This window comes from Leptonotus elevatus, chromosome 2 (genome assembly GCF_054856555.1).
Source record: "Leptonotus elevatus isolate MCC_2025b chromosome 2, RoL_Lele_1.0, whole genome shotgun sequence".
Classification (NCBI taxonomy): Eukaryota; Metazoa; Chordata; class Actinopteri; order Syngnathiformes; family Syngnathidae; genus Leptonotus; species Leptonotus elevatus.
In genome coordinates this window covers 26,550,062-26,572,061 of record NC_141240.1, presented here as the reverse complement: position 1 = coordinate 26,572,061, position 22,000 = coordinate 26,550,062, and the positions used below count along the sequence as shown (strand labels likewise).

The 22,000-nt window shown below is 39.1% G+C and overlaps 1 protein-coding gene across 28 annotated transcripts in view; it reads right to left on the bottom strand.

Moving 5' to 3' along the window:
- The window catches only part of cacna1db (calcium channel, voltage-dependent, L type, alpha 1D subunit, b), a 67,372-nt gene that overhangs the window by 44,923 nt on the left and 449 nt on the right, over positions 1-22,000 (bottom strand). For 27 of the 28 annotated variants that reach the window (XM_086068902.1, XM_086068906.1, XM_086068904.1 and 24 more), the window contains exons 2-6: positions 19,566-20,034; positions 18,233-18,338; positions 2,307-2,446; positions 1,704-1,846; positions 477-629 (exon numbers count right to left, since the gene is read on the bottom strand). In XM_086068902.1, coding sequence (XP_085925028.1) covers positions 477-629; positions 1,704-1,846; positions 2,307-2,446; positions 18,233-18,338; positions 19,566-20,034 — 1,011 coding nt within the window. Of the gene's footprint in view, positions 1-476; positions 630-1,703; positions 1,847-2,306; positions 2,447-18,232; positions 18,339-19,565; positions 20,035-21,594; positions 21,854-22,000 lie in introns of those variants that run through there. The other variant, XM_086068903.1, reaches the window with a different exon arrangement.

The window sequence follows — 22,000 nt, the reverse complement described above, 5'->3', positions numbered from 1 at the left end:
AAAGTACTAGAAAAAGCACCAAAAATCGCTCAAACTTCCGCACTTCTCCCTCTCTCTATCCCTCCCACTCCTCACAGAAGAAGAAGAAGAAGAAGAAGAAGAAAAAAGAAGAAGAAAAAAATAAATAAAATAATAATAATAATAATAATAATACCAGCTTGGTGGTATTATTAATACCAGCTCACTGAGAGGTCGTGGGTTCAATCCCTGGCCGGGTCATACCAAAGACTTGCTTGACACTCAGCATTAAGGGTTGGAATTGGAGGGTTAGATCACCAAATGATTCCCGAGCGCGGCCGCTGCTGCTGCTCACCTCAGGGGATGGGTCAAATGCGGAGAATGAATTTTGCCCCACTTAGGTGGGTGTGACAATCAGTGAATCTTAATAATAATAAGAATGATAAGAAGAAGAAGAAATAATAACTGCAAGGGGGGAGGAAGTTTGAGTCTCCAATGAAGTCACGTGAAAGCCTCACCTGTTTTTATCCCATAGCAGGTAGCGTGCATTTTGCCAATGAAGAGTTCGAGGCCGATGATGGCATAGATGATGATGACGAAGAGGACCAGCAGAGCGATGTGAAGCAGGGGGACCATGGCTTTAATGATTGAGTTCAAAACCACCTGCAGACCTGCAATCACACACTCGAATGAATGCACAGATATAGACCATCACGCCTACATAAGACCCAAGGTATAAGCGATTTGACAAAGTATTCAAATTGTATGTTTTCTTTAGTCCTAGATGAATGGATGAATGTGTAGTAGACACTTGTGGAGGAAAGAGAGCTTGTTTTACAGTGACACACACATATGCTGCACACACTCGCTTGCACACAAATACGAGGCAATGATTTTTCTTTTAAGAGGTCAGAATGTCATAAATGCATTGCATTTTCCCAGGAACAGAACATTCATTGAACAAAAAGGTGAAATTCTTTCAGTTCAGTTCAGCTTCATCTTTCTTCCTCATGATGTGTTGCTATGGAAATGAAGTCACAACACAAAGACCCCATGTAAGGAGGAGCCAGAGGAGGAATATCCTGTATAGGCTTGGTTATTTTCTGGATTCATAAGCATGACCCTTGAACTAGTCGAGGATTGATCAAGTGGCACATCCTGGGTTATTAGTGGTATTATTTGTGATAAATGGGTAGGAAGCAATTAGCATATCAGCCTTACAGTTGGGAGGTCCTGGGTTCATTTCAATTCCAATTTCATCACCATCTTTCTTTTGTGAGTTTTGCATGATTTCCTGATGCTGTGTGGGCTTCCTCCCACATTCCAAAATCTTATACAGTACGTTAGTTTGATTAATTTAAAACTCTAAGTTGTCCATAGGTGTGAATAAGACTTTGAATGGTTGTTGTTGTTTAGATATAAGCAATCACTTTTCAAACAAAGTTGCATTAAAACCCTCCCCCCAAAAAAATAAAAATAAAAGAAAGAAACCCTTTGCCGTGTAGACTCCACATTCTCATCATCATAACAATAATAATAATAAAAATAAAAAATAAATTAAAATTAAAATTAAAATTTAAATTAAAATTAAAATAATAATATATTATTATTATTATTATTTATTATTATTATTAATGCACCTGATTTATATGTCATTGGATACACTATAAATAAAATGTAAACCAGACAAACTATATTTTTGGATTGGGAGTTTGCCCTCCACGGCTGCCTGTGTGTTAACTCACTTGGAACTCCAGAGACAAGGCGAAGGGGGCGAAGCACGCGAAAGGCTCGAAGGGCCTTGACGTCAAACCCCCCAGGCTTTCCTCCTGACTGGCCGCCCGAGTCAGCGTCTTTGGTTATCATCTCCAGGACCACACTGAACAGGCTGTAGAGAGAGGAAGAGGAGAGGGTGATGATGACTGAGGGGCAGGGGGGGGGGGGTGATGATGGAGATGTCAAAAAAGCAAGGAAGATGAAAACAAAGAAGAGAGAGAAAGAGAGAGAGAGAGAGAGAGAGAGAGAGAGAGAGCCGTACATGCGTGCATTTTTACTTATTTCCACAGTCGAGCTGGTCTACTGATTAACCCTCACTTTTAATGAGTGTGTGAATGTGTATTCATGTAAACTATGGTTTAGTAAATAGGGGAAGAAATATTATAACAGTAAAATCGCACATGGGAATTTGAACAACTGACACACTTTTTCTTTGGCTTTTTGCAGCACTTATTCCAAAAGAAGGAGTAGACTTAACAGGAGGCGTTAAGAGAAGAACATGACAGTGATTTATTTCTGTTTGTACTTGTTAACAATTTGAAGAGGGGGGGGGGGGTGGGATGAAAACCCACCCTACTATGACGATGACAAAGTCCAGCATGTTCCAGCCATTTCTGACATAGGAGTTCTGGTGCATGACCAGGCCGTAGGCAATAATCTTCAGAAATGTCTCGATAGTGAAAATGATCAGGAAGGCATATTCGACTGTTTCCTGTAAGGAGGGTTGAAGCAGAAAGAAAATAGAGATGCATTTCAGTTATACTTTCAGACCCAAGACATGTTATTTTTAACATTAGGAGGAGTTATGCACACAGGTGGAAGGCTGCTACAACAGTTGGCATAGCAACTGATTGAAGGGGTGGCTGTGTCAAAGCCAGCAATAAAAAATGAACAACAGTTGAACTCAACCAATGACGAATGGCCTAAATGCAGATCCTTCAAGTATTGACTGGCCAAACCGTATACTGAATTATGCCACTTTGTCTCACTCATTTAATTTCCAATAAACTGATTGTAGAATTGGATAAATATTAGGACAGTTTAGATTTCATCTGTATAACAGCGTGTGCTAAAATTGATTAAATGTATTTCCAAAATGAAGTAAGCAAACTAGCAATGATTGCAGATGCCAAAAAAAAGAGTAAAAGGAAGAGAGACATTTAATTTCTTGAGTGGCAGGATGTATTGTAAGGTACATATGAGGAGCCGGACTATACCTTTACCATCATTGACTATTTGCCTGTGCATAGTTGGCTTGTTCTCCAGCTTCCTCCCACATTCCAAAAATATGCACATTAGGGTTATTATAGACAGTAATTTGTCCATAGGTGTGAGCCTGAATGTAAGTATTTGTTTGTATATGTGTCCTGTGATTGGCTGGTGATCAATCCAGGATGTATCCCGCTTCTCACGCAAAGCCTGTGACAGAAAACCCGAACTCTAAACCCAAACACTACTAAGGATATCTGCTATATGGAGGGATGGAAAATTACAGGCAACAAAGATGTTTCCTTTGAAGCATATTTCAAAGATTAGGCTTGAATAAGGTACATGTTTCCATGGCAACGTGGTTAGGTAATAGAGACAGGTGTCTGAATTTGGACAATCCTGCACGCAATCTATCCTTTGTGCGTTCGATTTGTGTTCTCTCCCACAGAAAACACCTTTATTACTGTATTTCGCCTCCATGTGCACTCGTCTCTGCTTCTCCCACACACACGCACGCATGCACACGCACGCACACACTCAGTCTCTGTGTTCATGTCTGCATTACGCCATGCAAAAGGGTCAGCGAGTTGGCAGCTTTAGAGGCCCATTACGCTGGGCACTTCACCCGCTGATTTAGAGGACGTAAACACAACAAGTGCTCTTGAACGGGACACAGTCATTCACGGGCAGGAAACGGTCAGCTCTGTTTAAGACACGTCATCTCCGGCACTTCTGTAATTGTAATAGATTTTCATAACGTGGTTTTTCTACCGCTCATTTTGTTCGGGATCATAGGTGAGGTGGAGCCTATTAGCGTCAATTTTGTGTAAGAGGTGGAGTACACCATGGACTCATATTCACGCTTGTGGACAATTTACAGTTTTCAATTAACCTGGCATGGCATGCATGTGTGTTGCATTGTGGGAAGAGGGCAACCACGCAATCACTGGGTGGACATTCAAAAAGGCCATATTTCAAACCAGGATCATCTAGCCTGTGAGGCAGATGTTCTGGTCTAGTAATTGACAGTCATACCTCGCAAAACGATGACGGATGTAGATCCGCTTATTTCAGTCATTCTCAAGGGGGCGGGACCTCTTTGAGAGGGGTGCGGGGTGATGCCGCAGGGCCACATGTGACCCCAGAGAACAGTTGTTTTTTTCTTTGCCGTACCATATAATAAAGAATTGCACATAGCGTAATTGCACATCCACTACAGTAGGTGGCAGTGGCGCTCTCATTGTAAGAGACGGAGCCTTTTCAGAGGCGTACTTACAGCAATTTTAGAGACAAATCATATTATTAATAGTTAGCGGAAAGTTTGGGTGGGTGGGCGCAAAATATTTGATTTGAATATATGACCAAAAAATAATTGAGAAGCACTGGCTTCATTAAAAATCACTGCTATGACTGTGGCAAATCCTTCATGTCATAGTAAATGCCTTCCAGTTGCCCAATTTAAAAACTGCAGACTCTTGTGTGCAAATACAATAAAGGAGAGAACATTGATTGAGTAAAGTTAAAAGTAATTGAAGCCTCCAACTAAAACTTTCATCAATGTTTTGAGGGGAAAAAACAATAATTAAACAAACCAACGGAAACACTATGGATTGCCTTTTTGAACGTTGAGCCATGCTGCCAAGGAAATAGGTCCATTCAGAAAGCTGGTTAATACACCACAACATAGCATAGTAATAATCCCCATGTACCATGCAAATATAACCTGAGTGACTGTGAGCCGCATATGGGATGACATCAAAGCAAGGCCGCTGCTGAGATAACCCGCCTACATTCTGGTTGTTTGTACACCGCTTGTGAACTGTCTGCTCATCGACCTGTTGAACTGCTGACACAGGAGCCAAAGTATGGAGATTACAAGAGACCGCAAATGCAAAAGTCACATGACCGCTCATGTGCTGATACACACACACACCCACACACACACAGACGGTGAGGCTGCCTTTTGCCACTATGGTCCTCACATATGGAATAGGCTGCCAGAAGGCATCAGGTCTGCAGAGACTATTGATGTTTTTAAGAAGAGGCTCAAGACACACTTTTTTAGTCTAATGATCTTTTCAACCCCTTTTATTTATTTTCTTAGATCCTAGTTCCTTTTATCATATTGCCCTTTAGGGATGTTGGGGGATGGGTGTTTTTTTTCTTTTCATTGTATTATGGATGTTTTAATTGTTTAGCACCTTGAGTTGCGTTTTAATGCATGAAAAGTGCCATATAAATAAAGGGATAGTCTAGCACAAAGCACGGTGTAACACATGGGTGGAGTATTATTTATTTTGGTATTTTCATAGCGCATTTAAAAACAGGCATTTGCATCGTTGTGGGAGTGAACACAGACTTGGTGACTTGCCGGCCTCTAAATAGCAGAGGCTAAACGGACTTGCTGAAGTCCACGCAGGAAATTGATGCACGCAATTTTTTAAAGAAACTGCAAGAAGATCTCCACAAAATGGCTGCTGTGAAGTGAGCACTTTAGAGACCACCTTCAAGTCATATGGTCAAATGACGATAATTGTATGCCTTAAAAGTAGCACAAAATGCACTAGTTTGAACCACAGTCATGTGTGGCATTGTGGGGTGTAAAAAAACAATAAGTGTGAAGAAATGAAAAAGAGATGAGAAGATGAATATAGAAGGTTCGCAATTAAGCAGACTCACATTTTCCCAGAAAGGGAGAAAATATGGCTGTCAGTAAGATGTAGTATAGTGAGTACAACCACATTTTGGAGGAATAAGCATATGAACCTGGGTGGAAGGAAAAAATGCTTAACACATCATCACAGTATTCTTTTTGTGAGTCGTATAATACAGCTGCAGTCAAGATAAGGTTGCCACGGAAATCAGGCTTTTTTTTTCATACGTGTGGGCAGTGTTGGGACACTCAAGAAAGAAGAGTATCTGCAATAACGCTTCGCGTAGTAAAAATATCATCATGATTTCATTTAAGTTGAGTTTGAGAAGTCATTATCGGTAGTATATGAATAATAGGAATATTAAATGTTACAGTTTAATAGGTAAGAGCATATTTTACACCCCATATATTCAAATGAATGTAACCTTAGCATTACTCCACTGGTCATCATTAGCAATTGTTTTGCTTATTTAACTCATTCACTGCCATTGACGGCTATCGATGTCAAAAATTAATTTCAATTTCAATTAGTTTAGCATTGTTTCCCACTTTTGTTAACAAGAGTATGAAAACCTAGAAAAAATATTGTACATTTAGAACAGATATATAAAATTCGTGATTAATTGTGAGTTAACTAGTGAAATCATGCGATTAATTACTGAAAAAATTACGCCCCAAATTTTTAATAATCTTTTCTTTCTTTTTTTTTAAGAAAAAAGAAAAGATTTTAAAAAAATTATCATAATTAATCACATGACTTCACTAGTTAACTCTTGATTAATCACAAATTTTATATCTGTTCTAAATGTACAATAAAAAAATGTCTAGGTTTTCATACTCTTGTTAACAAAAGTGGGAAAAAAGGTGAAACTAATAGAAATAGTTCAAATGAATTTTTGACGTCTATAGACGTCAATGGCAGTGAATGAGTTAATGATGACCACACATCCAATGTACTATATTTAAACCATATTTACAAGTCGAGGCTTTTGCTGTACTTTAGAATTACACCTGGTGTTTGTAATTGTGTTCATTTGTGTTGTTTGGCCAGACAGGGGTGTATTTACGTCACCAATTGGCGAATTTTGAATCGATGAGCTCATATTTGACAGGGCATATCCGATCTCTGGGTTCACGCTGCACTCGCATTAGCAGATATTTTTTATTCACTGTTGGAAGAAGTAGGATTCTGATCTGAAGGAATCAAGTTCCATGCATTCTTTTTTTTATATTCACATTGTCATGACACTAAATTGTTCAAGCAAAACAATTGGAATTTTGTCATTTGAACCATGCAGTGTAAAATCCAGCCTAAAATGCAGTCACATTCCATACTCGTTTTTTATGACCTCCGACTTTATTTGCAGTTGGAACTAAAATAATTTGCGCTTTACCTTTCACGACTTCACTCATGGCAACAAAAAGCAGGCTTGTGCCCTCAAAGCAGAGAGAAAGCAAAGCAGCTTAATTGATTTAAGGAGGAGCAGCACATCCAAATCCTCTGTTTTGGGAACCGGACAAGAAATTCTGCTTACTAGTGCCAAAGCCAGGACAAAGTACGACAGAGGATAAATGAAATGTCCCAGATTATTTTTGCAGATGAATTGTGAAACCCGGTTCTCGCGGCAACAGCAAAATGAAGGAAGCAGTCATATCACTTCCTGTTGTATGCATGCATATTTAGTGTTTGTACAAGCACAAGTTTGTACAAGACACTTATTGTTCTCCTTACAGGGCAGTGAAGCATCCAATTCATTTTAAAGATAGTATTTTAACATTTTCAACAAATGAATTACGGTTATGCTGTAGAAGCCAGCAATGATGTCATGTCGGCCCATCGTCAGCCGGGATAGGTTCCAGCTTACCCGTGACCCTTAAGCGGTATAGAAAATTCAATTGGTGGTGTTTAAAAGCAGAGCAGGGAGGAAAAAAAAAGAAGACGACATCACTCACATTAAAACAAAACTGGCGGCAGCACTAATGAACTGGCAGTGCTTTGGAAGTGCAACATTATGTTGTGTGAAACTTTGCAGTTTTACCAAGAAGTAACATTCATTTTCCCTTCACACAACACACAAGCATCAAAACACACTCACACATTGTACCCAACAGAGTATTGCATGCAAATTAAGGCTCACTAATTATGATTAGTACTTATTTTGTTGTCTTTCCTGTGGTTATATTGGTTAAATTTAGAACCGTGAAAGTGAATTGCCACACAAACACACACAGGTTCACTTTCTGCCACTAACCTCATTGACAATAATTGAAGCTGACACAACACTCAATGAGTCGCTTTCCCATAATGCTTTGCTTCGTATTACCCAGAGCTGTTATGTTAGACTCATGAACGTAAACAGGTGGTCATTACAGATTTGTGTATTATGAAATATTATTTAAAGTAACGTGGTTCACCAGTAAACAGCAAGCTTGTCAGAGAGTGAGTGAGGACAGAATAAGAAGCAAAACCTTCCTTTGTTGTTCACTTAAATAACGATATGGACTTGTTTTGAATTCAACTGTCTATAAGGCAGTCCCTCGCAAAGAGTGGGGGTGGGGTGCGGTACGATACCCGGGGTTGCGTGTGACCTCAGGGAGCATGTTTGTTTTTCCGTACTAGAATAAAATGTATTTGCACATCCACTATAGAGTGACGGACACAACAATGTTGTAAGTGTCTGTCTGTCTGAGAAACTCAGAAATATTTTCAACCAACATAACACTCCGGTATAATTCAAACCTAGTAACATGCTGAAACAAAGACTGACTACATTGGAGGAATTCTAAAGAGGAAAAAACACAAAAAGGATTTTCCTAAAGGAAATTAACCACATTTGTAGATACTGTACTGTACATCATTTTTATTGGACAGCAACTCATCTTTCCTTTTCTGTTCGTTTGACGGACAGAAGGAGCGTCAACACAGCGTGACCACTCTAAAGTGTCATATCTCTACATCATGATACATTCACTAACCTTAATTTGGAATCATTTGGAAATGTTCTTGACTGTTCATGACAAACAGAACTTTGAGTTAAGCATTTAATGGCAAAAAACAACAACACTGAGCAAGACAAAAAGGCAAATACATTTTCTAATTATTTAAGAATACATATCATCATCATCATCATCATCATCATCATCACCACCTTCATCATCATTAATTATCATTTGTATGGTGTGTGTTGTTTGTGGAACAACGTAGTGTAGGCGAATCAACCAGGCAGCCAGGAGCATGCTAATCGGCTCCTATTAGATTATCTTCTCATGAGCCACAATAAGATGAAAGGCCAAGGCATCAGTACACATGGTTACTTCTGAACATGGCAACAAGATCATAATGATGATGATAATATTACGTTAAACATGTTGCAGAGTTCATTGACACGCCTGTGTGTTCAATAGCTGCACGAACCATTCCGTTTTGTTGGATAAAGACAAAACAACACATTTACATCTAGTTTTCTTTTGTTCCACTTGTCTCTTAGCATCACCTGAAATATTTTACTCTGCATCTCAAACAATTAAAGCCAGTGCATTGATATGCAAGTTGTACTTGTAGATTAAATCAGATGTCAAATGAGAGGACAGTAATTGCTACGTTGCTAATTCTCAATGTGAAATGTCTTTCCTGACTGAGCTTTATTTGATCATTCTAATTCTGTGCAACCTCTTCAATTAAAAACCCACTTCTGAATTTGATTGAGATTTTCTTTGGCTTGGATTGGAAGACTTATTGCCAAAGAAGGAAAAGCTTCAACAAGAGTGCCACTGGCTAATTTAATCATAGGGTGGGAACACTATTTGTGATGCATTTTTAGGAATAATCTGTAACAGTACAGGCTTTGGACTGGAGAGTTCTTCTGTTGTGGCTGGTTGCTGTTATGTTTCACTTTCCAGAACACAACACCCTCTTAGCTGAGCTCTACTTGCCTCATTTTGAAGTGCTATGTCTCCCACTTCAGAGAAAAAAAGCACTGCATGCAACATATCAATCGATCTCACACAGTAAAGAGTCAATTGGACTCTATTTAGAGTGGGACCAAATAGACTCCGTTTTAGAATAGGGTAATATTTACACTTGGAAGAGAATAAAATAAAGAATGGGGGGGGGGGGGGGGTAAAAGTTACTCAAGGGTTGAGAAACAAGCTCACGACCTTTAGCTTGGGAGATTGCCACACTACCACCTGAGCAATGCCCCTCCTACTGTTTGTATCTCTCCAAGAGGAGACCAAAAATGTGTTTTGGGCTTGGAGTTAGTTAAGATTTCAGCTGACACGAGTGATATACTAACACACAGATAGAGCGTGGCTCAGGGAGTAGATCAGCTGTCTCCCAAGCTGAAGGTCGTGAATTTGTTCTTCAACTTCTTTATTTATTTTTATTTTTTTTACAATTCTTTGTTTTACTCTCTTCCATGTATAATTATTACTCTAAAACTGAGTCTATTTGGTCCCATTCTAAATAGAGTCATATTTACTCTACATAACTTACTGTGCAGGTGTCACACATACAGCCCGCGAGCCAGAACCAACTTGTCAGGGGCTCCAATCTGGCCCGTGAGGGCAAAACATGAACTTCAGTTGGGTGGGGGTTTCTCCCTTCTTCTTTTTTTTTTATAAACATGAACCGTTGTTGCTAATTTTGTCCACTGGAGAGCGCATTGACAACCGCTTAAATGACATTCTGAAATGTGGCTGTTACTCAGAATTTGATGCAAAAATGCTGTGCTCATTTTTTGTTAAGAAATGTCATATTACTCTGCAATAAGATCATAAATGGGAATGTTTTCAGAATGTCTGTGTAATTATTTGCACCAAAAAAACAAGAAATATTTTTTAACCCATGGTTATTTAGAGCTTATTAGGCCACAGATCAAATTTCAGTGAAAGTGGCCCCTGTTGTAAGATAAATGAGATGCTAACCATTTAGAAACACTTTACAACAATGGACCAAAGGTATATCCACTAAAATAAGGAGGAGAATTTTATGCAAGAGGTTTGATATGCTAAATTGAAACCCATACTGACTTGACTTGACTTGAAGTAAGACCAATGAACTAAATGTCAAGTGTTGAGCTGAGTAGGTGGTGTGCAGTGGAAAGGGACATTTAAAACTGTGATTTGATTTCCACCTTGTGGAACAATTAAGGGATTATTCTATCAATCTATTTTCTACTGCTCAAGCTGTTTAGCGTCATGGGTAAACTAGAGCCTATCACAGCTGTATGTGGGCAAGACGGAAGACTTCACTACACCCTCGGCAGGTCGCCAGTCAATCACAATACACTTAGTGACGTACAACAATGCACACCCACATTCAAGATAATGAACAACTTTGAGTCTTCGGTTACTTTGTTAACTGATGGATTGATTGATTCATACATTCACAATATATAACGCATGATATCAAATGTAAGTGGAACATTCAAAAAGTATAAACTAAAGATGTATTCAACATAATTCCTACTGTATTGTAGTCTTATTAATCACATCATTCTCTGCTCTTAATTCCTTCAAGCTTACCCTGCCCTCATTCTTTCATCCATGATTTTAATTACTTTTCTTGTCATCTCTTTTTCTTTCATCATCATCCTCAACACTCATTAAAGTCTCCTCTGTCCTCGCTTGTTCTCTGGGCTCTTTTTGCAATTTATTGGACTCGCGGCTTTCTACTCCTTCTTGGTCTACATCACTTGAGCCCTCTTCCTGCACACTTCACTCCACAAGTCGCCATGGTGACAGTTGCCATGAAAGCCAGCTGTGCTTGTAAACAAGGTGAAGGAGCAGCACTCAGTAGAGTGTAGACTTTAACTGAGATCAAACGTTAAAAAAAATATATATATATATATATACATATAATCATTTGAAGTTAGGACAGATAATTTTGGCCCGTGTTGAGATCTTAAATAGTTGTATATTAAAAAAAATAAAATAAAATAAAAAAAGACCAATCAAAAAAGTGTAAAAAGATGAAAAATAATAAAATAATTTGGAACCATGGTCACAATAGGAGTACGACTACAGCCACAACAAATTCTATCTAGTTGTTGGACAGAATCACTGCATTTTACTTCTGTGCAAGGCATGATGCTGTATTCATTTTAAGCTCTAGAATGTTACGCTGTGTGTGTGTGTGTGTGTGTGTGTGTGTGTGTGTGTGTGTGTGTGTGTGTGTGTGTGTGTGTGTGTGTGTGTGTGTGTGTGTGTGTGTGTGTGTGTGTGTGTGTGTGTGTGTGTGTGTGTGTGTGTGTGTGTGTGTGTGTGTTCTTTTTGCCCCACATTCCCAGCAGTGTCTGTGGTCCCTGGGTCTTTGGGTGCTAAGCAGTCACCCAATAGGCCGACCAACATCTGTCACCTACTTACTAAATATCTACAAAGCCCCCAGGCTCCATTTAAAACACACAACTCTTGCATAAGAGTTGCACACCCAGTGGATGCCAAAGCATTCCCCATGCATGAAGAGAGAAAAAAGAATACACTACACATGAATTTAAGTCTGTAAGATTTCCAGTACGCAACAGTAGGCATGAGCATTCAAAGATTAAAAAAAAATAAAAATATCCTGTGATAGTTATAGTGCATTTTAGGTTCATGCTGATATTTCACCATCTTGTCTGAAGTCTAGTCTATTTTCAGTAACCAAATTGCCGTTGTGTAAAAGAAAAAGCCTTGTTCCACCCGAAGTATGGCAAATTCCCAAATCCTGTTAACTACAATTTAAAATCAAGATGCCTCCGTTTTTACGCCGAGCGCACATGCACTGTCTACGGAAATAGAACCATCCGCGTGATTCAACCAGTATAGATGACAATATTTGTGTGGGCTTGTTGTTCTTGAATCTATATATAACATGGTAATGATGAAATGGAGTGACAGATCACTAGAGGAAGAAATGACTCACAATGATGGGAACGCGCTATAATAAAGATGGATGATCACAGATTTCTGGACTAGGGAAGCCAGGTAAGCGGAGACACATGGTAAAATACAACAACACAAGGCTTGTCAATATGTAAAAATAAACTGTTCATCTGCATCTAGTGTCAAACTTTAGCATGTTGTGGAGGGAAAAACTTGGAAAACAATCTGGAAAGACAATTGTAATCTAAAACTAAACAAAACCAATTAAAGTGAAAAAAAATCATGAATAAATGCATGTCTGCAGAATTTATGTCTTACTTAATCTTACTTTCTTGGACACAAAAGTAGTGTTGTGTATTTTTTATTTTTATTTTTTTATTATTATTATTATTATTATTAAATCAACAGGAATGTCGTTTGTAATTATTCAAGAAAAAACTGTTCAGGTACATTTTCAATTAAGAGTTTAGAAAACAATTCCTAAAATCATATCATGAATATCTCAGTGCACCTTTGCTCGTTAAAAGGGAACAAAACACAATGAAATCCCACATAAGCGCCACAATTTGAAAACTGATCTGTTGAGATTTGAGGGATAGGTGTCTAACGTGTTCAATTGATTTTTCAAATGATATTTACAATGCTGCCAAATGCAAAATGTGAATGAAATCTGCATAAAATGACAGCTTCTTCACCTGCATACGCATAGTGAATTCCATTGCTTTATTGCGCTCCAGAATGGGGTATTTCATAGTCCAGAGTTTATGGGTTCAAATCTCGAATCAGGCCCTATTGTGCGGAGTTTGCAAGTTCTCCCCGTACATGTGTGGGTACTTCAATTTCCTACCAAAACATGCACATTAGGTTAATTGAATACTCTAAATTGACCATAAATGTGAATGTGAGTTTTTGTAATTGCCTAGCTATCCTACAATTGATTGGTGGCCAGTTCAGGGTGTACTCTGTCCTGTATCCAAACACAGATGGGATATACTCCAGCTCACCCACAATCCAAAATGGTTAAGTGTCATAGAAATGTGATTATTATTATTATTATTATGATGATGATGGGGAATCACATAGGTTGATATACAGGTACTAAAGACAGCAGTTAGGGAGTTCAGTACATAAACCACAAAAAAACAAAAACCTCATTGGAGTAAGTAAAAAATGAATAAATATCACAACCACCACCAAATCCAAGCACGCGGACAGTGAATTGTAGGTAACCTTTAGAACAACACAGCAAAATGCAGAATGCATGTGAAGATGTACATTTAAAAAAAAAAAAGCGTTCCGTTACTGCCCCTAATGCTGTGGTTCTCAACCGCGGTCCTCAAGTACCCCTATCCTATCCAGCCTGTTTTCTATGTCTCCCACAGCCAACACAGGTGTTTCAAACCATTAGCTAATCAGCAAGCTTGCATGAAGCCTGATAATGATCCTCAGGTGTGTTGGCTGATAGAGACATGGAAAACAGGCTGGACAGGGGTACTTGAGGACCGGGGCTGAGAAACAGTGCCCTAAAGTACACAACTTACTGGGTCAACCCGCTGTTGCTAGGTCGAGTCACCAGTACAGCTAATCGATCTCCTTGTTTGCTCTCATTTGATGGTTGACATGACAGCTGACACTCTCGAGTAGGGATGGGCAAACTTTTGTGCTAAAGGGCCACATTTGATTTTGGGTCAAATCACATCATATTTAAAATTCATTTAATTAGGATAGATGTATGGACGCACAGACAGACGGACAGATGGGGAGATGATTAACTAACCATGTACCACAATAAAATGAGAGTACATTTAATATTTTGTCGATTAATAAAAAATTCAATTAGATAAATTAATAAAAATAGAAATGAATAAGTGCATTTTTTGACAGACTTTAAAGAAATTATATCTTTATTTATGCAACAAATATTACAGTACTCTTGATAATGCCAAATGCTGGGTGGGCAGATTAAAGAACGGAGAGAGCCTTCGAGACACACTTTTGCCCACCCCTGCTTTACAGTGATTGAGCTGAAATATGCTTTCTGCTATTCAACTGACATTTGATCAAATAGAAGGATCATTGTCGATTAAACCTGTATTTCCCAACTGCGAGGCAAACAACCACCACATCACCTTCATTCAACAAAATACAAAAATCATGGAGAATGATATAAAAGCATTTGGAACAGACAAATGGGCCATTTGCATTGTGAGGAGGGAGAAACAGTTCCATCATGAAAGAAAAATCCTCTAGCTGCATTTTATCTGCATGGATTTTCTTGGAACTCTGGAGTATTTTTGTGTGACTCTTATCATCATGTGGGAAAGTGTAGTAGTGGTAAATTCCTCTGCCTCATAGTTCTGCGGTTGGGAATTTAAGTTTGCATGTTCTTCCCACTTTTAGCATGAGTCTTCTGTGGCTGTTCAGGGTTCCTCCCACATCTCAAAAACACATCCGTAGGTGAGAATGTGAGTATAAATGGTTGTTTGCCTATGCTTACTCTGCAATTGTCTGGCATCCAGTCTAAGGTGTATCACGCGCCCCATTCGTGGTGATTCAAGTTCACCCTCGACCCTAGCGAGGATAAGCACTATAGAAAATGGATGGATTAACGTCACAAACTGAAACTGGCAAATAAACCGGCAATCAGCAATCAAAACCGCTCGCTTTTGCAACGTCTTGAAAATCAAATATTTGTGTAGTGCTTAACGACAGGACTGTTTTTGGGAGTGTCTTTACAAATCTACAGTACCGTAGCATTTAAATTATATCTGAATTTCTACAGAATTGTCACGAGCATGTCAGGTCATTGCTCAGGCGAAATTCAATTTAATCACGCTTCTATTTCACAGAAGTGTTCAATACAGTGTTTATGTTGCCAAACACACAAAGGAAAAGACACAAGTGTCGGTCAATGCCATATGCTGCTTAGTGTGACTCTCATTTCCTCTCCCCTCTAAACCTTTAATCCCCGACTGGGAAAATGATGCAATCTAACTCTTGATTCTGAGAATCACACACGCAAAATCAAATGCAAACAAAACAAAGACGTCATAAACAAACGTACGTGTTCGCCGACAAGTAAACCCCTGGACATGTTGCAGGCCAATCACAGGGCACAAATATACAAACAACTATTAACATTGTTGCCTATGTTTCGCTGTTTGAAGTTGGATATTCTCCACTTTAATGCGTTACAGCCCGACTTCTGTGAAAGGTTATCTTAGCAGTTAGCGTGGCTTCGCCGTCTTTTCTCGTCATCCCTTGGTGAGAACGATACTTGTCAGAAGTGTAGCCACCATAGAGGCAATGATTACTGACTTAAACTCAGACTCGGCAAGCCAGCCAAAGCTTGTCGCTAGCGAGCTGGTATGGCATAAGGGGCAAATGACCTTGCTTCAACTTCCTACCCTCCGGCGCAGGCGACATAACGTGCAGTGTGCATCAAGTCCAGCTTTTCCGTTGGAAAAACATAAAAATCTGTGATTCTTAGCATGCTATTCAATGTGTGGCATGAAATGTGAATTTTGACTCGTAAACTGCAAAGCAAAATAGCTCATTTCAAGTCTTGCGGATAGATAGATAGATAGATAGATAGATTCTCTCCCTCTTTTCCTACGCTCATTCATGGCCGACTAATCCACTGTCCAGTTTAATCCCTCAACATGTGCACACGCACGCGCTCAAGTATCTCTCGTCACTCCTGAGCTCATGAACCCAAAAAATAATAATAATCCACACACATACATTATGTCATATTCACAGCAGCATGACACACTCAAAAGCAATAAGTATACGAAACCATTTCTCGCTGGATGAAAATGTGTAAATCCAATGTATCCTTGATGCATACAAATAAACCGAAGTTCCACCAACCATGTTTAACAAATTGTGTGAGTATATTTTAGTATTAGAGGCTGAAACCGCAGTGAGGTCGTAACTCAGGATATTCATTTCCCTCAACTGCCAGTGACTGTCATTCTGTGTGTCCACAGCGTGACTCATTTTTGTCCAGTTGACCGCCGCCAAAAAACACCAACGGCATGGAAAGCATTCAAGAGCAAAATAAATAGAATTTCCATCATTAGCGCTTTGTGTGAAGGATTCAGTGGTGATGACAGAATGGCGGCACATCATCGCTTGGCAAACGTTACGTAAGATGAGATAAACATTTTTTCACACGAAACAATTAAGAATTTAAAAAAAAACGAGATGAATGAGGCATAGTCAGGGTTGTGGAATTCAGGTCTAGAAAGTAAACCCTTGGCACAGAATGGCTTTAGCCACAGGTGCGTCTACTCAACTGGCAGGTAAACGAGCTCGTCTCCACCTGTTGAGTAGAAGCACATGTGGCTAAAGCCAACCTCTTTCAGGATTTTTACTTTCTGGACCTGAATTCCACAACACTGGTACATCTTTGATGTGAAGTATACGCAACTCACCTTTACAATTCTGTTTTTTATTGTTGCAATCAGCAGCAGTTAACTTCTTGTACTCTTATATTGCCTTTATCATTTACAAAGTGTCAACAATGGTATCAGTTTGATCCAGGTTAAAACACATTTAACAACCTAATTTTATTTCCGGTATATCCTCTTGAGAATGTTTTTTTTTAATTATTCAAACAAATTGAAATTATGTGAAATATGTCTGACATTAAAATGAAATGTCTCATGTCCCTTAGTGATCACACACACTGTGCACTGTGCACTGTGCATTGTGCTCTCGTGATGATGAGTGCACGAACACACACACATACACATACACATACACACAGGGTGAGTAATCCCCATCTGTTGAGGGAACATGCAACGTTTCTCTGTGCCCAACTATCAATTCCTCTCGCTTTGCAGAAACACACACTTCCTGCGAGGCTCAGAGAAGAAAGCAAAGACTGAATGAAAGGTCTTCTAAGGACATGTAGAAACTGAATATTTAAAAAAAAAAAAAAAAAAAAGTAGTGCTGTCAAAATTAAAGCTTTAACTGATTAATTAATCACAAAAAAATATCGCATTAATCATTAATCATGAATTAACACAGATTAATTTTATTATGAATCATTTAATAATAATTATATAATTAATAATAATTAATTATTTATTATTTATTGATTTTATTCATTTTGACCATAGATTATCCTTTAGCGTGACAGCGGATGGCTACGTTAAAGGTACATGCATTAAAGTAACGCATTTAATAAATGTTTGCGTATGACATTTAGAATATTTGTCAAAATATTGGGGTCATTTTTTTTCATTTTAAATTATGCAAGCAATTAACTGATTAGATAAAGAGGAGGATGAGCGTGTGCAGTGGATCAAAAGATGTTGAAGACGTCCTCATAACATTAAATGTCAAAAGAATTAACACATAACCGGTGCTCTTCAAATTTGGCGGGAGGGGGGGGGGCATTTTGATAAAAAAAAAAGCCTTTTTAATTAAGTAATTAATCGTGATCATCAAAATTCTAAAATGTGATTAATCTGATTAAAAAAATTATCGTTTGACAGCTCTAAAAAAAAAAAGGCAACAACAATTATAAGTTTGACATGTGTGAGGAAATCGCAGTAAAGCATGCATCCCAAGCCAAGACTTGAACCCGGTATATTTTTGAGGCAGCCTAACATGAATCAACAAATAATTGATATATTGACAGTATGACATGACCCTCAAAGGCAAATCCGCTGTTCTGGTACAAAGACAGCATGCGCAAGGCAGTAAACAGTTGATCCATTACATCACTACCCATACTGTATACTTTGAGATTTACTTACCAGCTCTTGGTTAGTAGAATTGGAGTCATCTCCAGGGAAAGGGATGTAGATGGCTAAGGCCACGCAGTTGGCAAAAATAGACAGCAGTATAAATATATCAAATGGTCTGAAAGACAAACTGTTAAGGAAGGTTTTTAATGTAAGACATGGAAATATAAGAATAGGAATGCACGACAATGCTGACAGATTAAAATCCATTTGGTCTATACTCTCATCCAAATTAAAAGCCTCTTCCTTACAAAAAAATTGGTCAAAATGGTAGGTTAATTCTCCCACCAATGCGTAAAAGCAGCTTTGATGATGGATTTTGATGTCAAGTGGAATCTCAAAGGTCGAACACAATTTGTTTCAGAACGCTGATCGACGTTCGATTCCTTCATGGATTTTATGTGGTTGCTTGTTTCCTCAAAGTTATTAGTGAGGTTTCTTTTCCGTAACTGATTGTTTGTCTTCCACTAACACTTCCAATTCCATTACTTCCAACTTTATTTTGCACTTGCGGTGATGATCTCTCTCTTTCTCTCTCTCTCTCTCTCTCTCTCTCTCTCTCTCTCTCTCTCTCTCTCTCTCTCTCTCTCTCTCTCTCTCTCTCTCTCTCTCTCTCTCTATCTCTCGAGCCTACACGAGACCATCTCTAAGTGCAACTTTGCAAACATTAACCAGATTGTACAAATTAGTTCATTGAGTTAAGCAATTAGGTTAAATGTTGGGTCCCTTATTGGCTTAATTAGGAAGTTCCATCACCTCGTTTAAGACTGTTTCCCTTTTTCTGTTTGTATGTTTTTCTTTGATTATTTTGTCATTTTAGTTTAAGTTCCAAGTAGATTTTTCCAAATAGATTAGAAAATAAACGTGCACAAATTAAAACATGATTATGTACTGTGTGTGTGTGTGTTTATCAATTTATATTAACCTCTAAACTGAACAAATAACTCACAAAATCCTAAAAAGGGTCCAGCCTTCATTTTAATGACTGATTCAACTAGGTTCTCATCTGTTATCTTGATAAAATAATAAAAAATTTATGTGGTGCTCAAAATTTGTTTGAGTCTCTTTTAATTAATGAGTTAATTGATTATTACATTTTTAATTAACCATTATTGATTTTATAATTAATTGGACCGGTTTCCCTTACAATACAATTTAGTGGCCACTACTTAGGATCTTTGCAATTCAACCATTCCAGCAATTCACCCAAATTTATGAAACCTTTCCTAAACCACGATTGCTGTTCCAAAAGAAAGACTGTACAATACAGGAATATACATGTACTCACACAGCTTTTCTGCCTATTTATTTCATCAACAACCACAACCAAACATCGAAAGGATACTTCCACTCCACCAGGCTGATGCAGGCCCTGCGGATGGGGTTGTTGAGGGTGAGGCAGAACAACGCTCTGGGTGGCCTGCTGTTAGTGGACCCACCCTGTTTTTTGCTCTTAGCGTACTGCTGCCTCTTTCTTTGTGCCAACGAGCCAACGGGAGCCGCTGCGGTGGCGCTCGCTGAGTGCTGCGGACTCATGTCAGTCTTCGCAACATCGCCCTGCGCTTGGCGAGCGGCGTTGATGGCGGCATGCCAAGCGAGGACCGGACTGACACCGGAACCGGTGCCACCGGGTATTTGGGTGCCACTCTTTGCTCCCATGAGGCCATAAGACGAGCCAACAGGCTTGCCGCTGCTGGCGGGGGCGTGCAGGGGCTCAGGTGGACTGAGGTGGTGCAGATGAGTTTGGCTTTCTGACCAGAGGGCTGAGGCATCAGCAGAGGAAGTGGTCCTTTTGTTGCCGGCATACTGGGCCCCTATAAGGACAATGAGAGAGAGGCAATCTATTAGCAATAAATATCAACACGACTAACCCATAACAAGAAAGTTCTTGTCTTACAGGTTGGCAAGCATCAGGAGAATATTTCTATAGCAATTTTTATATGTAATAAACAAATACAACACCAATTGGACAATATCACACTTAATTTAATAAGAATGGTGATTCAAATTAAAAATCGAAATTGCTATACGGTACCTACGGGTATGCAAACTTATGAGCGCACTGTATGGTGATAATGAGACTTAATGCCCGTAAAATCCAAAATACTATGGCAATTGTTTTGCTTTTTTGGTTTAAGTTTAGGTTGACATGAGTAGAGATGTGTATGTGAATTTTGGTAACGATTCATAGCATTTTTGTGTCAATAAGTCGCGTTTATCTTTTGTAAATTTACAGTCGTTGCTTATAAGTTTACATATGTCAACTCTTAAGCACAACTGTATGAATTTTAGGCTAAATGGCACACTGCACTGGAATGGCAAAACCATGTTTTTTATCTTTATTCAGACCCTCGCCAAAATTTAACACAATGACAAAGCTCTGTGAGAAGTGTTTTTTCCTTTCTTTATTTTTTGTAATTCAACTTTACAATTAAATCTAAAGCCTACCGCTCTCCCTCGAGCTTTTACACATGGCATAAATAATAAAATGATTTGGTTTGGCGTGAGCACAGGGGAGCAAAGAGGACGGTCTGCATGAATGAATGTGCGAGTCATTAAAATCAATGCAAACTGAGAGTTAAAAAGACAGTGCCCTTGACTCATCTCTTTGGAACACTGCAGCTCACAGAACAAATTGTCATGTCATCCAAAAAACAAGTCTTCAAATCATAACGAGTCTAAATAATATGCATGTGGCTACAGAGACAACTGGGGTGCAAATGGAGCAACAAGAAGCGTTGACAACAAAACATCCATCCATCCATCCATTTTCCATCCTGCTCAGGGTCACAGGGAAGTAGAGCCTATCCCAGCTGACTATAGCCTATGCCCTAGTCCACAGTCAATCACAGGGCATAAAAAGTGACAGTCTCAGACAACTATTCCCACACACATTCACATTCAGACTGTCACTGAGTGGGAACTGCAATGCTGCCTACACCGCCAGGATCAGTCACGTTTTTTTCCCATGACATAAAATACAAGAGACATCTTGTGTTTTAAAGCATTATAGGTCATATACTTTATATCTTGAATGAGGACCCAAATGAGGTGTATGAATGTAAATGTATCTTATGTGTGGAGGTGACAATTGCTGGGTAACAACTGTTAACCACTTTTCTTGGGGGCGAGGAGGTTGCACAAAGCATTTCAAAACTGTACATAATGTCCTTTATAGCTACTACAGAAAAGACGTCATGAAAAAGTGATGCCAACATCTGAAAAAAAACTTTCATTTCAATAAATTGACAACAGCCCTTTCATTTACTCCAGTTGTGGCGAATCAAGACGGACACGCGCGCGCACAAGCACACACGCACACACAAGAGCGCGCCAACTCTCCATCGGTTTTCCTATTTGTTCTATATTATTACCTTCTGACACTTCATCTTCTTCTTGCATCCTCGAATCCACATGGAAAAGCTCCACGTCAGATCCAACTCATCGTTGGAGAGTATATCCGAGGCTAACCTGAGTTACATTCCCAACATTTTCCGAGCGCGGAACCCTGAGAGGAGCGACAAACATGTTGGCCACATCCGGGTGCCTGTGCGCACGTTAATCGGGGAGGGCAGCGCAACCTCAGACCACTTCTGCTAACACTGGACCGAACCCGCACCACCCTTAGCAAGACAGCCAGCTGTTAGCCATACCGAACCCGAAATGGAGTGAATGGCGTGGGAGCAAATCACTATGATGCATATTTAGACATGCAATAAAATAAAATCACACAATGCACTTGTTGCTGTTATAAATAACGTGTATAATATTTAGAAATAG